Source organism: Schistocerca serialis, chromosome 3, assembly GCF_023864345.2.
Source record: "Schistocerca serialis cubense isolate TAMUIC-IGC-003099 chromosome 3, iqSchSeri2.2, whole genome shotgun sequence".
Taxonomy (NCBI): domain Eukaryota; kingdom Metazoa; phylum Arthropoda; class Insecta; order Orthoptera; family Acrididae; genus Schistocerca; species Schistocerca serialis.
The window spans coordinates 11,505,613-11,518,661 of record NC_064640.1 but is presented as its reverse complement, the minus strand read 5'-3'; the positions used below and the strand labels follow the sequence as shown (position 1 = coordinate 11,518,661).

The 13,049-nt window shown below is 36.0% G+C and overlaps 1 protein-coding gene and 1 long non-coding RNA gene across 2 annotated transcripts in view; one reads left to right on the top strand and one right to left on the bottom strand.

Annotated features, from left to right (window-relative positions):
- Positions 1-5,965, top strand: part of LOC126469670 (ER degradation-enhancing alpha-mannosidase-like protein 1) — a 201,057-nt gene extending 195,092 nt beyond the window's left edge. The window contains exon 10 of the mRNA XM_050096819.1: positions 5,555-5,965. Within this exon, the coding sequence (XP_049952776.1) occupies positions 5,555-5,650 (96 nt within the window). The 3' untranslated portion in view covers positions 5,651-5,965. The remainder of the gene's footprint in view (positions 1-5,554) is intronic.
- LOC126469672 (uncharacterized) overlaps positions 1-13,049 on the bottom strand; it is a 47,956-nt gene that overhangs the window by 21,995 nt on the left and 12,912 nt on the right. The window lies entirely within an intron of this gene.

The following is a 13,049-nucleotide window of genomic DNA, read 5'->3' as shown; positions in this document are numbered from 1 at the left end:
GTGTAGATAGCCTTCTCAGTATCAGAACCCTTTCGAAATACGAACCGTGACTTTGATAGTATGTTATTTGAGATAAGATGGTTATAAAGCCGATTGCACATACTTTTTCTAAAATTTTTGAGAATGCTGGAAAAAGTGAAATTGTATGGAAATTTGATGCTATTTGTTTATCTCCCTTCTTAAACAGTGGCTTAACTTCTGCATATTTTAACCATTCAGGAAATATTCCACTGATAAACGATTGGTTACACAGATAGCGTAATATGTTACTTAACTCAGAATCACATTCTTTAATTAGCTTTGTTGAGATTTCATAATACTCACTAGATGTTTTTGATTTTAAAGATTTTATGATGGACATTATTTCTGCTGGGGTAGTGAGGGTCAAATTCATATTATGGAAGTTACTTGAAATGTCTGGTCTGAGGTATTCCATAGCAGCATCTACAGAACCTGACAACTCCATCTTTTCAGTAACACTGTTACTGAAATGTTTGTTAAAAAGTTCTGCAAGACTATACACACCTGTCACCAATGTATCATTTACTCTTAATGCTATTTTTCCCTGAGCGGTCCATTTGGCTTGTTGTTGGGCCCATCTGTATCACGCTGCATGGTGTCATGGTTGCAAAGATTGACCTCGCCATGTAAGTTGGCAGTGAAGTTGCACATCATGCAGCCTATTGCACACAGTTTGAGTCAGAACGCGACATCCTGTGGCTGCACGAAAAGCATTACCCAGCATGGTGGCATTGCTGTCAGGGTCCCTCCGGGCCATAATCCACAGGCAGCGGTCATCCACTGCAATAGTAGCCCTTGGGCCGCCTGACTGAGGCATGTCATCAACAGTTCCTTTCTCTCTGTATCTCCTCAATGTCTGAGAAACATCGCTTTGGTTCCTCCGAGACACCTGGACACTTCCCTTGTTGAGAACCCTTCCTGGCACAAAGTAACAATGCACACGCAACCGAACCGTGGTGTTGACTGTCTAGGCATGGTTGAACTACAGACAACACGAGCCGTGTACCTCTATCCTGGTGGAATGACTGGATCTGATCAGCTGTCGGACCCCCTCCATCTAATAGGCACTGCTCATGCATGGTTGTTTACATCTTTGGGGGGGGGGGGGGGGGGGGGGGGTGTTAGTGACATCTCTGAACATTCAAAGGGACTGTGTCTGTGATACAATATCCACAGTCAACGTCTATCTTCCCGAGTTCTGGGAACCGGGGTAATGCAAAGCTTTTTTTGATGTGTGTAGTATTGGAGGGAAGTGTGGAGGGTAAAAATCATAGAGGGAGACCAAGGGTTGAATACACTATCCAGAAGGATGTATGTTGCAGTAGTTACTCAGAGATGAAGCAGCTTGCACAGGATAGGGTAGCTTGGAGAGCTGCATCAAAGCAGTTCATGGACTGAAGACCAAAACAACAACAACAACAACAACAATAATAATAATAATAATAATAATAATAATAGGGGGTGACTTCAACTTGCCAGGTGAAGATTGGGAGTGTCACACAATCAAAACTGGTGCCAGAGACAGCGGTTTGTATGACATTATTCTGAATGTCTTGTCTGAAAGTCACTTCGAGCAGATAATTAGGAAAAAAAACTCACGAAGATAACATCCTAGACCTCTTAGCATTAAACAGACCTGAACCAACCAAATCAGTTAAAGCGGAGGTAGGTATCAGTGATCATAAGGCTGTGATAGTAATTATGGCAATGGGTATTACATGGAAAGTTAAGAAAGATAGGAATATATTTACAAATTGCATAGTATCTGAGTAGACAGCATCAAATATTTAGTGCTGAGGTCAAGTATTTGGAGCACAGATGGAAAAGCAGATACACATAATAATAGGCCTATATGATTGAGGTCAACATTTTGTGAATGTTTTATGGTCAGAAATTATGACTTTTTTTCTAGAACGAAAATCCATCGTCAAGAAATCAACATGGATTCCCCAAACAGAGATCTTGTGAAACTCTGCATTCTCTGTGCCTTCTTGAGATCCGTAGTGCTGTAGCATGGTGTATACACTCCGGGAAAATTCTGGGAATTTTTTCATCCAGGAGAAAACCGAGAAAAACCTGGGAATAGTTTAGAATCCCGGGAATTTTTCATTGTTTTAGACTTTGGTTAAATTTTCATAATTTTAGTATGAAGACTATGGAATACTTCATAAGTATAAACTGCTGCTGATGAGCATGATGTCGCAACTGTTTGCATTTCATTTGAGCAGTTTCCCATGGGCTCATGCGCATGTGCCATTGGGTTGTGTTTGGGCAGTACCTTCTCTCACTTCCAGCTACTTGACATGTGGCTGTTAGCATCAGTAGTAACAACAAGCAGCCAGATGATAACCGGAAAAAATTTTCTGGCACGCAAACTGCCAGATTGCCGCATGCGCATAGCAGTCTGGGTTGTAGTTGGGTGAGGGTTTTAGTCTCCACGTAAGCCGTGTTTATGTATAGTGAGTTTGCTGTTTCCTCTTCGTTTACACTTCTCACATCAGATGAAAACTAAATGGATTTTTGTGGTTGGAAGCTATCAAGTGAATTAAAATGCATTCACATAATTACGGAAGCTTCAGTTTTCTGATTTTATTTTATTTGTATTTATATATATCTTTTCCCAGACGCAATCAATTTATTCGAACTGAAGTGTTTCATTCCGCACTATTGGCTAGTTTCAACTGTTCAGTGAATTTCAAGTGCACATTCTCGTCTTCTGGAATGTATGGTATTATGCCATAATAAAGAACCAAACATGAGATAATACAGTACTGGTGCTCCAAGAAAATTTGCATCCCAAAAACCACACTGAAATCTTAAATATCAGGTTGGGACCTACTTCATTATGAATCTGGGCATATGAATGTTCCACGTAAGTATGAAATTCTGATGGTCTTGTAGTATCCTGTTTCGTTTATGATGTCACATAAGATCTCTTAATGCTGTATAGGTACGAACATATGGGCTTCCTAAGTCATCTTAGCTGCCCATGGACAGTAACGCGTTTTCTGGCACTCTCTGGCAACTACTGAAGTGAAGCTATTTCTAACAGGTCGTGGGGAAATATTGCAAATGGTGCTTTGAAAAGCTTTAGTTTCAAAGTAAATTTCCTTTACGCAAGATGAATTATGTTACATGTGCAATGAATTTCTTAAATCACAGAGTGTTTGACTCTCATTTAAAACTTAACACATTGTGGACTAGCCACTTACAAGAATTTCGAGCCCAGACGACCAGACATTAATGTCGGTATTTAAAATTTTACTGGCAATTTTGTGTGATGTATCTTAAAGTGTAACACACACCCAAAAAAAAAAATCAATATTATGTGTAAAAGCTTAGCTTTTATTGTAGCTTCACTGTGTACATTAATTTAAACAATTAACTTTCCCTGTTTGTGTATTAACACCACTTAACAGTGATGTTGCAGCTGGCTGACTACGTCAAGTGTCCTATCCTCTGAATATCTGCTGTCATTGGTTAGTGAGATCACATGACATGAGCTATGACTGTCTTACAAAAGTGCATCTCAATCTCGATTTTAGTGCTTCGGAAATTAATGTGCTGTTATGAATCTATACTTTTGTACTATGAATATAAAAATGTGCAGCATATCGTAAAATGAAAATATGCAACATAAATGTTGCCGAACATCAGAGCTTTCCAAAACATTTTTTGTCGAGTTTTTTTATTCTCTGAAGTTCCATGCTGGTGTACATCACCTTCACCATTCAAAGAACTGTTATTTTTACAGCTCCGAGGGAAAGTATACTGTCACTTACCATGGAAAACGTGCATTCTTCATCTTGGAAGAATTGCATTTTCACGTGGGGGAAAAGTATGTTTTTAACTGGGAAATCTGGGAATTTATTTTTCTTGTCCGCGTATACAACCTGTGTAGGCAATGGCACTCAGGTGAGTGCCATGATCCCTGACTTCAGGAAGGCATTTGACACCATCCCGCTCTCCAGTTGAATGAAAAAAATATGAGCTTGCCGAGTATCAGACCAGGTTTGTGACTGCATTCAAGACTTCTTGCAGATAGAACTCCACATCTTACTCTTAACTGAACAGAATCGACAGATGTAAAAGTAATTTCTGGAGTACCCCAAGGAGGTGTGATATGACCATTACTGTTTGCAATGTATGTAAATAATCTAGTACAAACCATCAGAACCTCTTTAAACCTGTTCACAGATGATGGAGTTGTCTATTAAAAAAAAAATAGGCAATGCCTAAAGACAATATTGATTTGCAGAATGACCTACAGTGGATTGATGGATGATGCAGGCTCTCTCAATTGACCGTTGTAACATGTTGCACATACTTAGGAATAGAAATTCACAACTGTACAACTACACTATTGAGGACAAATTGTTGGAAACATTATCTACTGTAAAATATCTAGGATAACTATCCAGGATGACCTGAATTGGAATGACCATATAAAGCAAACAATAGGAAAATTAGATGGCACACTGAGATTCATAGGAAAAATCCTAAGAAAATATAACTCATCCACGAAAGAAGTGGCTTCCAAGGCACTTGTTCAACCAATTCTTGAGTACTGTTCACCAGTCTGGGACCTTTACCAGGTACGACTGATTGATAGATAGATAGATAGATAGATAGATAGAGAGAGAGAGAGAGAGAGAGAGAGAGAGAGAGAGAATCCTTCAAAGAAGTGCAGGATGTTTGGCCACTGGCTTATTTCGTTGATGTGAGGTCATTACAGAGATACTCAGCAGACTCTGCTGGCAGACATTACAAGAGAGGCATTGTACATCATGGAGAAGTTTACTGTTGAAGTTTTGAGAGAGTACTTTTTGGTAAGAGTCAGACAACATATTACTTACTTCCACATACATCTCATGAAATGATAAAAATGAGAAAATTCAAGAAGTTAGAGGTAATACAGAGGCTTCCCAACAACTATTCTTCCCACACATCATTCACAAATGAAACAACAAAAGGGAAATCAGTTGGTGGTAGCAGAGTTCACTCTGCCACACACCATCAGGTTGCTAGCAGAGTATTGACGTAGATGTAGAAGCCATTGTCCTCCCATTGTCATCATATCTGATCTTTTGTTCCATGTATAGTTAGTTAGTTCCGTAGATCAAATTCATGATAAATGTTATGATCTGAAATGTATCAACAGAACAAAATATAAGACTTATAAAAAAACTAGAAAAATATTTGTATGGCTATATGCTGGCCTTTTATAAGTTCCTTTTTTATTTATTTTCTAATAGCTAATTACTTCTACTCAAGAATTCCTCTATGGTATACAATTTTCTCTAAGGAGAAAACTCTTTAATCTATATTTGAAAACATTTCTGCATTCTGTTTCTTAAATAATAATTAAACCAGACATCACATTTTTGTTGACAGGATGTTACACAAACCCTTACCCTATATTTATCCCTCCATATAATCTTTTGTTTGAGATTCACTGCACATTATTTATGAAGATGGTTATCAATGGTGTGCATTTGTAATATATTTGAAATCTGTTTGTATTTATTCACAGTGTGATGCTGTTGATGCTGACAGAATGTACTTTCTGCCACTCAAGAGTCATTACCTCCAGCAGATAAGCTTGGCTTTGGGGCTAGATAACATCTGAGACTGGAAAATTTACAACAGGAGACGCCAAATGAAATAACTCTTAGAATTGCATTCCATATTGTGTAATTTTATGTTTAGCAAAAAACTTATAAACTCAGTTGTTACTTAAAATATTGAAATTCATTGTTACCATTATAACAAAAACATAAATGTGTGTCTTATTTAGAGATTATGCCGGTGTGCTTTTTATTTGTATTACATTTACAGCTTTTATTTTTGAGTTGTGTAAATATTTTGTGTTAAAAACTTAATTTCTTCTTCACACCACAGAGTATATTTTCAGACAATAAAAGACTGTGATGTTAACTATTAATTGAAGGTGCCACTTTTAACTATTCCATTTTTAAATGGGAGTATTGATGCTTTAGATGTAGTTCAGTATTGGATTACACTCAACAAATAAGTATAAGCTTTATATATATATGTCAAAACATATTTCCTGCAAAATTACATTTGGGGATATAAGAGCAAATGTGGGACTGTTTGTTTAGTATAAATTTTAAAATACTCTTGCAAAGTGATTAAGTGGTAGACACTGGCCTTTTATTTGGAAAAAGTGAAGTTTAATCCCCATTTGTCCATTCTGATTAAACACTTTGGGGCTGATGCTGTAAAATAACAGGTATGTTGACCTGTCTAAAAGTACGTTTGCCTTTAATTTTATGAGTTTCTTGTTAGTGTTACGGTTCTCATTTGTCTGGGCTATATGGTGGACACCGTATTTAAACACTTGTGGACATACTGGAAATGTAGCTACATTTTTTATTCTTTTTGTGGAGTGGCTTGTTTGTAATGTACAGGATCAGTAGTGTAGTGATGGATGCTTTGATTAGGAATGAAACTGCTCTCATGATTTTGAGGAAAGTAATTTTTCCTATTTTTGAAAGAGCTTAGAGTACATAATTCTGAAGTTATGTTATTTATAAATATCATTTTTATTAATGTCATAAAATCAAAAGAGGAGTGTGGACTTCAAGATGATTCTGAGGCAAACAGTGGCGTTATTTCCATAAGTTTTACACTTCACAAGTGTAGAAAACCAAAGTCAGGAACTTTAGACTGAATTAATTTTAAAAAAGCCTGAATAACAGTTGACCATGTATCAGATATTGATGTCTCTGTAAGACAGTGCGGCGAGAGCATTTTCATTGACTTAGGTTAGAACAGCTCATCTGTACATTTTTCTGTACTATATTGTGTGTCCTGTGATTAAACATGTCAAGGAGCAAACAAATCTGTATGCCAAACTGAGTGTAAGAATGTTACAAAGCATTAAGTTCCATTCATCTACACGTGTTCTAGTGGAATACAAATTATGGTCCATATATGACAGGTTGATACTGTGTATATGAGAGCAACTGGTGTCTGTCCAAATGTCATGAACCATTACAGGTTTGTGTCTATTCTCAGAAACATCCATAAAAAAATTGGACATGAAAAAGGAGAAACTGGCAATGACCTACTGTATGAAAACTGTATGTGCTACTTTCTGTTATGGTCTCAGAATATTACAAAGAATTAAAGTGTGAGTAAATTTGTGACTTTATTTCAAGGGTTGCATGCCATAAAACAAAACAAATATGGTGTAAAGCTGTATATATTATTGACACCAATGAACACATTTCTCAAGGCATTATCTAGAAAGTGTTAAGCTCTTCTTACAGAAAGATTTTACACACCTCTGTCCAACACTTGAGAATTGGAAACTGCTATATTATTACTATGGGAATGACAAAAACTCCTAAGTGAGATAACCTCATATGATAAATGATCACACATTTCATAGGAGTGAATTCATGTGGTGGACTACAGCGAAACATGTTGGATGTTGATTTACCTGACAAACAGCTGTCATATGGGGCATTTGTGCACTGAACCTTGAAGTCATGAGGGAAATTGGCTTCTCACAAAATTTTATTAGAAAACTGCAAACCATATGACAAAATAACAGGAAACTGTGTAACCTTTTCAGTTTATGACAGCCATATTTCTTGCAGAAAGCAGAGATTTCAATCCACCTCTTTTTACATTTGAACCACAAATAATTATGTCAGATTATTGGAACAAGAATTTGAACATTATATCATAAAAGATCCCACACTACAATACTGTCCATAATACTTGCTGCATACTTTGTTTTTAATTAATTATGTAAACAAAATTTAAGTTCTGAGAAAATCAATTTATTATTTTCTTTTTCTCTCTCAAAAATGGTGTTTTGCTTTATAACTGTGCCTATTCACTAAATAACAATGTTTTACACACAATTTCAAACCACAGAGTATAGATTTTTCAGTGACATGTTGTTGCTGCTCTATTAAAGACCTAAGAGTTGCATGAAGTGTGATAAAATCGGCTAGATTTTTCAGTAGAGGCCTGCATGTGTTACTTTCAGACTGTTGTACTTTATTCAATACAGAGTTTCAGTGATAATGTACATCACAGTTAAAATTAAGGCATTGAAAAAGCAATATGTAAGCATTCATCATCATCATCATCATCATCATCATCGGAGAAAGTTGTCACTGTAAATCTGATGCAAAATTAATTGCACTGTTCATGGGATAGAATAGGTGACTCGTTGCTGCATTGCTCTGTGTAGTTTTTCAACCCATCCTTGATATAGTTCAGTTGGTCCATGTGTTCATAAACACTTAGAAAATGTAACAGATCTACTAAGGAGACTGCCCACACTACACTATTCCGTGCTCTTTTAGCATACTGCTGCGCGGTGTGGGAGCCTTACCAGATAGGACTGATGGAGTGCATCGAAAAAGTTCAACGAAGGGCAGCATGTTTTGTATTCTCGAAATATGGGAGTGTGTGTCACTGAAATGATACAGGATTTGGGGTGGACATCATTAAATGAAAAGTGTTTCTCGTTGTGAAGGAATCTTTTCACGAAATTCCAGTCACCAACTTTCTGCTCCGACTGCGAAAATATTTTGTTGACACCGACCTACATAGGGAGAAACGATCACCACGATAAAATAAGGGAAATCAGAACTCGTATGAAAAGATATAGATGTTCGTTCTTTCCATGCACTATATGAGATTGGAATAATAGATAATTGTGAAGGTGATTCAATGAACCCTCCGCCAGGCACTTACATGTGATTTGTAGAGTATCCATGTAGGTGTAGATGCACAATTATCAAACAATAATGGAACAGTACAAGACAATGTTATTCGAGGTTGGCACACTTTATACATATGCGAGCCCAGTCGAGGGTTAATAATAAATAGGAATTACTATGACAATTTGCAAAACTGTGGAAACTGTAGACAAATGGAAAAACATCAACCAGATCACAGTATTTTTTATGTACCTTCAGGAAATGTTACTATGCATGAATCTCACAAGCATAATGAGAGCACACTGCATTTAAAAAACAAAGGTGCACTTTTCTTTTCAAATATATAAAACAGAATAAACAAGAAGTACATAACAGCAACAGTGTGCCTCGGAGTGGAGGCGAGTTCATCAGTGAAGCCATTGTAGCCACAGCTCATGAATCTCTTGCTACTAGTGGTGTAACAGAAGTAACAAAATACTTCAATGATCAGGGGCTCAAGGTGAATGTCACCAAATCTCAACTACTGACATTTAAAAACAGGCAGTTCTCATCACAACAATATAAATAGTGTGTGTAATATCTCAGCAGCAGAAAATGGTAACTGTAAATTCCTGGGTGTATATGTCGATGAAAATTTGCAGTGGACATACCACATTAATTTCGTATGCGGAAAAGTCAGTAGTGCCATATATCTCCTCAGCCAGCTCGCAAAGATAGTTCCTAGCCAAGCACTGAAATTAGTATATTATGGAACACTTGACCCCTTTCTCAATTACGGAATTGAACTATGGGGCTGCGCAGCTGATGTACATTTAAAAAGAATACTACTACTACAGAAAAGAGCAATAAGACTTATACATGGGATGGGACATAGAGATTCATGTCGTGAAGTGTTTGTGCAGCACGAATTTCTGACAATATATTCTCTGTACATCTTCAAAATAGTTGTATTTTTTATAAGTCAACCAACAGAAGCTATCAAGGGCAGTGATGTACACGATCACAACACTAGAACTAAGTGTAACTATTTCCGTAACAGAACAACGTTAAAAATTACTTATAGAAGTCCGTATATGGTTTGATTTGGTATAACAAGCTATCAAACTCTCTAAGAACGTACATGGGAAATGTTTTTAAAACAAAATTAAAATCTTTTCTAATAGAAAAATGTTTATATTCTTTCAATGAATTTTAAGATAGTGATTGTAACATGAGGCATTAGCATATCAGCTGTAATGTGATAAATGTAAAAAATAGACATAAGAAGCAACAGCTACAGAATATAGTGTATTTTATAAGTATAAATATAACCATAGTATTAAGTCTGACATTTGCAAAAGCAATCATTACGATGGCTCCACGCAAAGACAATGTAAATAAATAAATAAAAAGGAAAGACAGCAGACAAGCAGCAGAAGCGTTGATGGGTGGTTATGTGCTTTGTCAGCAGATGGCATTATTGAACCACTACACTGATTATTAACTAGTCTTTGAAGTACAACATTGTATTGGCTAGAAACACTGACATAGGAATGTTTATTATATAATGGAAAAATTACCTGTTGGTCTAAGTGAAAACAGTGATAAGCATTTACGTAATATCCCAACATAGAGCAAAAGACTGTCGGTTCTCCTGAGTGACTGATGCAATTATGTTGTACACTGCTACATTTATGGCTTATTAATAAATGCAGGTAATTGTCTCGTTGAAGGTAACAATACATACAGACTTAATTGCAACACTTACAGGATCATCCACAAAACTATACTGACGGCATTGTCATGTAGACATTCTGCATGCAGTATCGGCAACAGTTGGGTAGAGAGATACGTGCAGGTCAGACTACCTTAGGATTACAGCCCCAACATTCAAATATTCTTGGAAAAATAAAATTTACAATAAAAATAAAAGAACACACAATATCCTCCAAAACTATGAGCTGGTAGTACGAAGCACCTATGGATGGGATACTACAGATATGAGAGGGCTCTTATTGTGACACATGGCCTATCAAATACAGCAAGCAGTATAAAGGCAAGCAGGAAATCTTCATAAATCAGTTTCATAAGCTTTGTAAAACCAAAACTATTTAAGACTATCAGGTGTGGGGCAGCAGCTTTGGATTATCAGAGGAACCAACATCCAGATGTATTTAATAAGAAAATCAAGTATTGGAGTATGCCCTCTGTATTAATACAGGACCTAGGTAATATTAACATGGTTATACTACATGAGAAGAGCCTGTTGATTTACTGTATTTAAATTGCAGCAGCAATAAAGAAATAAGTGCATTTTACTTGCTAACATATTGGAGCACTTCATTCAGTAAGATGTGACTTCAATTGTTTTAATGAAGAGTGTATTTTTGAAAGTTGCTGTGTTGAGTTAAAGGATTTAAATGTTGTTATAATATCAATTTATAGAATCCCAGGGAAGGTGACAACTGAGCATTTCCTGCGTAAATTTCAGAGTTTGTTAGAATACCTCAGTAAAGAAAAGAGGAAAAAAATTGTGGTTGCTGCTGATTTCAACATCAGTGTGTTGAATGAAACGTGAGGTATCAAAATTTACAGACTTAATGGAAAAAATATGGCTTCAAATTAAATTTTTCTGAATCTACAAGAGAAAATGCTGTCAGCTACATGCATTGACAATATTTTAACGAATTACATATTTGAAGATGGATGTAAATTCTGTCTAGATCTAGGAATTTCTGATCATTCAGCATTATTTATTGAGCTACCCAGAGCAGGTAGAGAAGTCCCATGTAAAAAAAGCTTATGTAAAAAGGATCTTCAACCAAGAAACTTTGACTCTATTCCATGATAAGATCAAGGAGACAGAATGGCACTTTGATAAAAATATTTCATGCACGGCAAATTTTGAAGCATTTCTAAGGGATTTTCCAAGTGTTTTCAATGAAATGTTTCTACAAAAAACTTATTTTAATAAAATGACAAAATTAAAATGGATCACTAAAGGTATAAAAATCTCCAGTGCTAAGAAAAGGCAGCTACATAAGGAACTAAGACATAACAAAAAAATTGAATATGTTAAACGATACAAAAGTACATTTAAGAAAGTTGTCAAAGCAGCAAAGCAAATGACAAATAATAAATTAATCTTAAAACATGAGAATAAATCAAAGGCAGTATGGTCAGTTGTAAAACACGAATTAGGTATCAAAGCCTCTAGACATGGAATTAGTACAATTAAGCTTGAAGATGAGATCATTGTAAATCCAGCTCAAATTTCAGAATGCTTCAATGAGTTCTTCATTAATGTAGTGAAACCAGAGGTTAATGTTGCAGATTATGAGAACAATGTATGCCCCTTTGGACTAAATCATAATTCTGAATGCCTCACAAAATTCAAAACAGTTTCAACAATAGATGTAGAAAAAATTATATTAAAACTAAAAAACAAAAATTCTGCAGGTTGGGATGGAATACCAGCAAAAGTCCTTAAATTTGTGTGTAGAATAATAGGATACCCACTATCTAAAATAATAAACCAATCCTTTGAACAAGGAAGCTTCCCAGAGGTGCTGAAGTATGCAGAAGTAAAACCGTTGCTCAAAAAAGGGTCAAGAGAGGATATGGGGAATTATCGTCCCATCTCCCTCCTTCCAGTCCTATCAAAAATCTTTGAAAATGCTGCTGCTAATCAGATTCGAAATTTTATGGAGAAGTATGATACTGTTACGGAAAACCAATTTGGTTTCCAGCATGGCAGTACTATTGATGCAATTAACAAGCTTATCGACAAGATCAGCACATCATTAGACAACCATAATAAAGTTGCAGGAATCTTTTGTGATCTCACAAAAGCCTTTGACTCTGTAAATCATGCACTGCTCATCTATAAGCTTGACAAGTATGGGATCAAGGGCGATGTTCTAAATTGGCTTACTTCATACTTAACAAATAGGAAACAAAGAGTGATTGTCTCATCAAATGCAGCAAATTACTATTCAAAATGGAAAACAGTAGCCCAAGGTGTCCCTCAAGGCTCGATTCTAGGACCTATTTTGTTCTTGTTCTATGTTAATGATTTCCCGAAAAATATAAATGCTCCATCGATTTTATTTGCAGATGACACATCTGTATTAATTGAAAACCAGGAGCCAGAAAACATCCCTCTCTACATAATAAACACAATGAACAAACTAGAAACATGGTTCCAACTGAATGGATTAAGATTGAACATCCCCAAAACCCACATGGTCCAGTTCAGAACAAAACAGTCAAAGCCCCAAGAAATTAAAATATCTCATAAAAATCAGGATATAGAAGAAGTAGATTCTGTGAAGTTTTTAG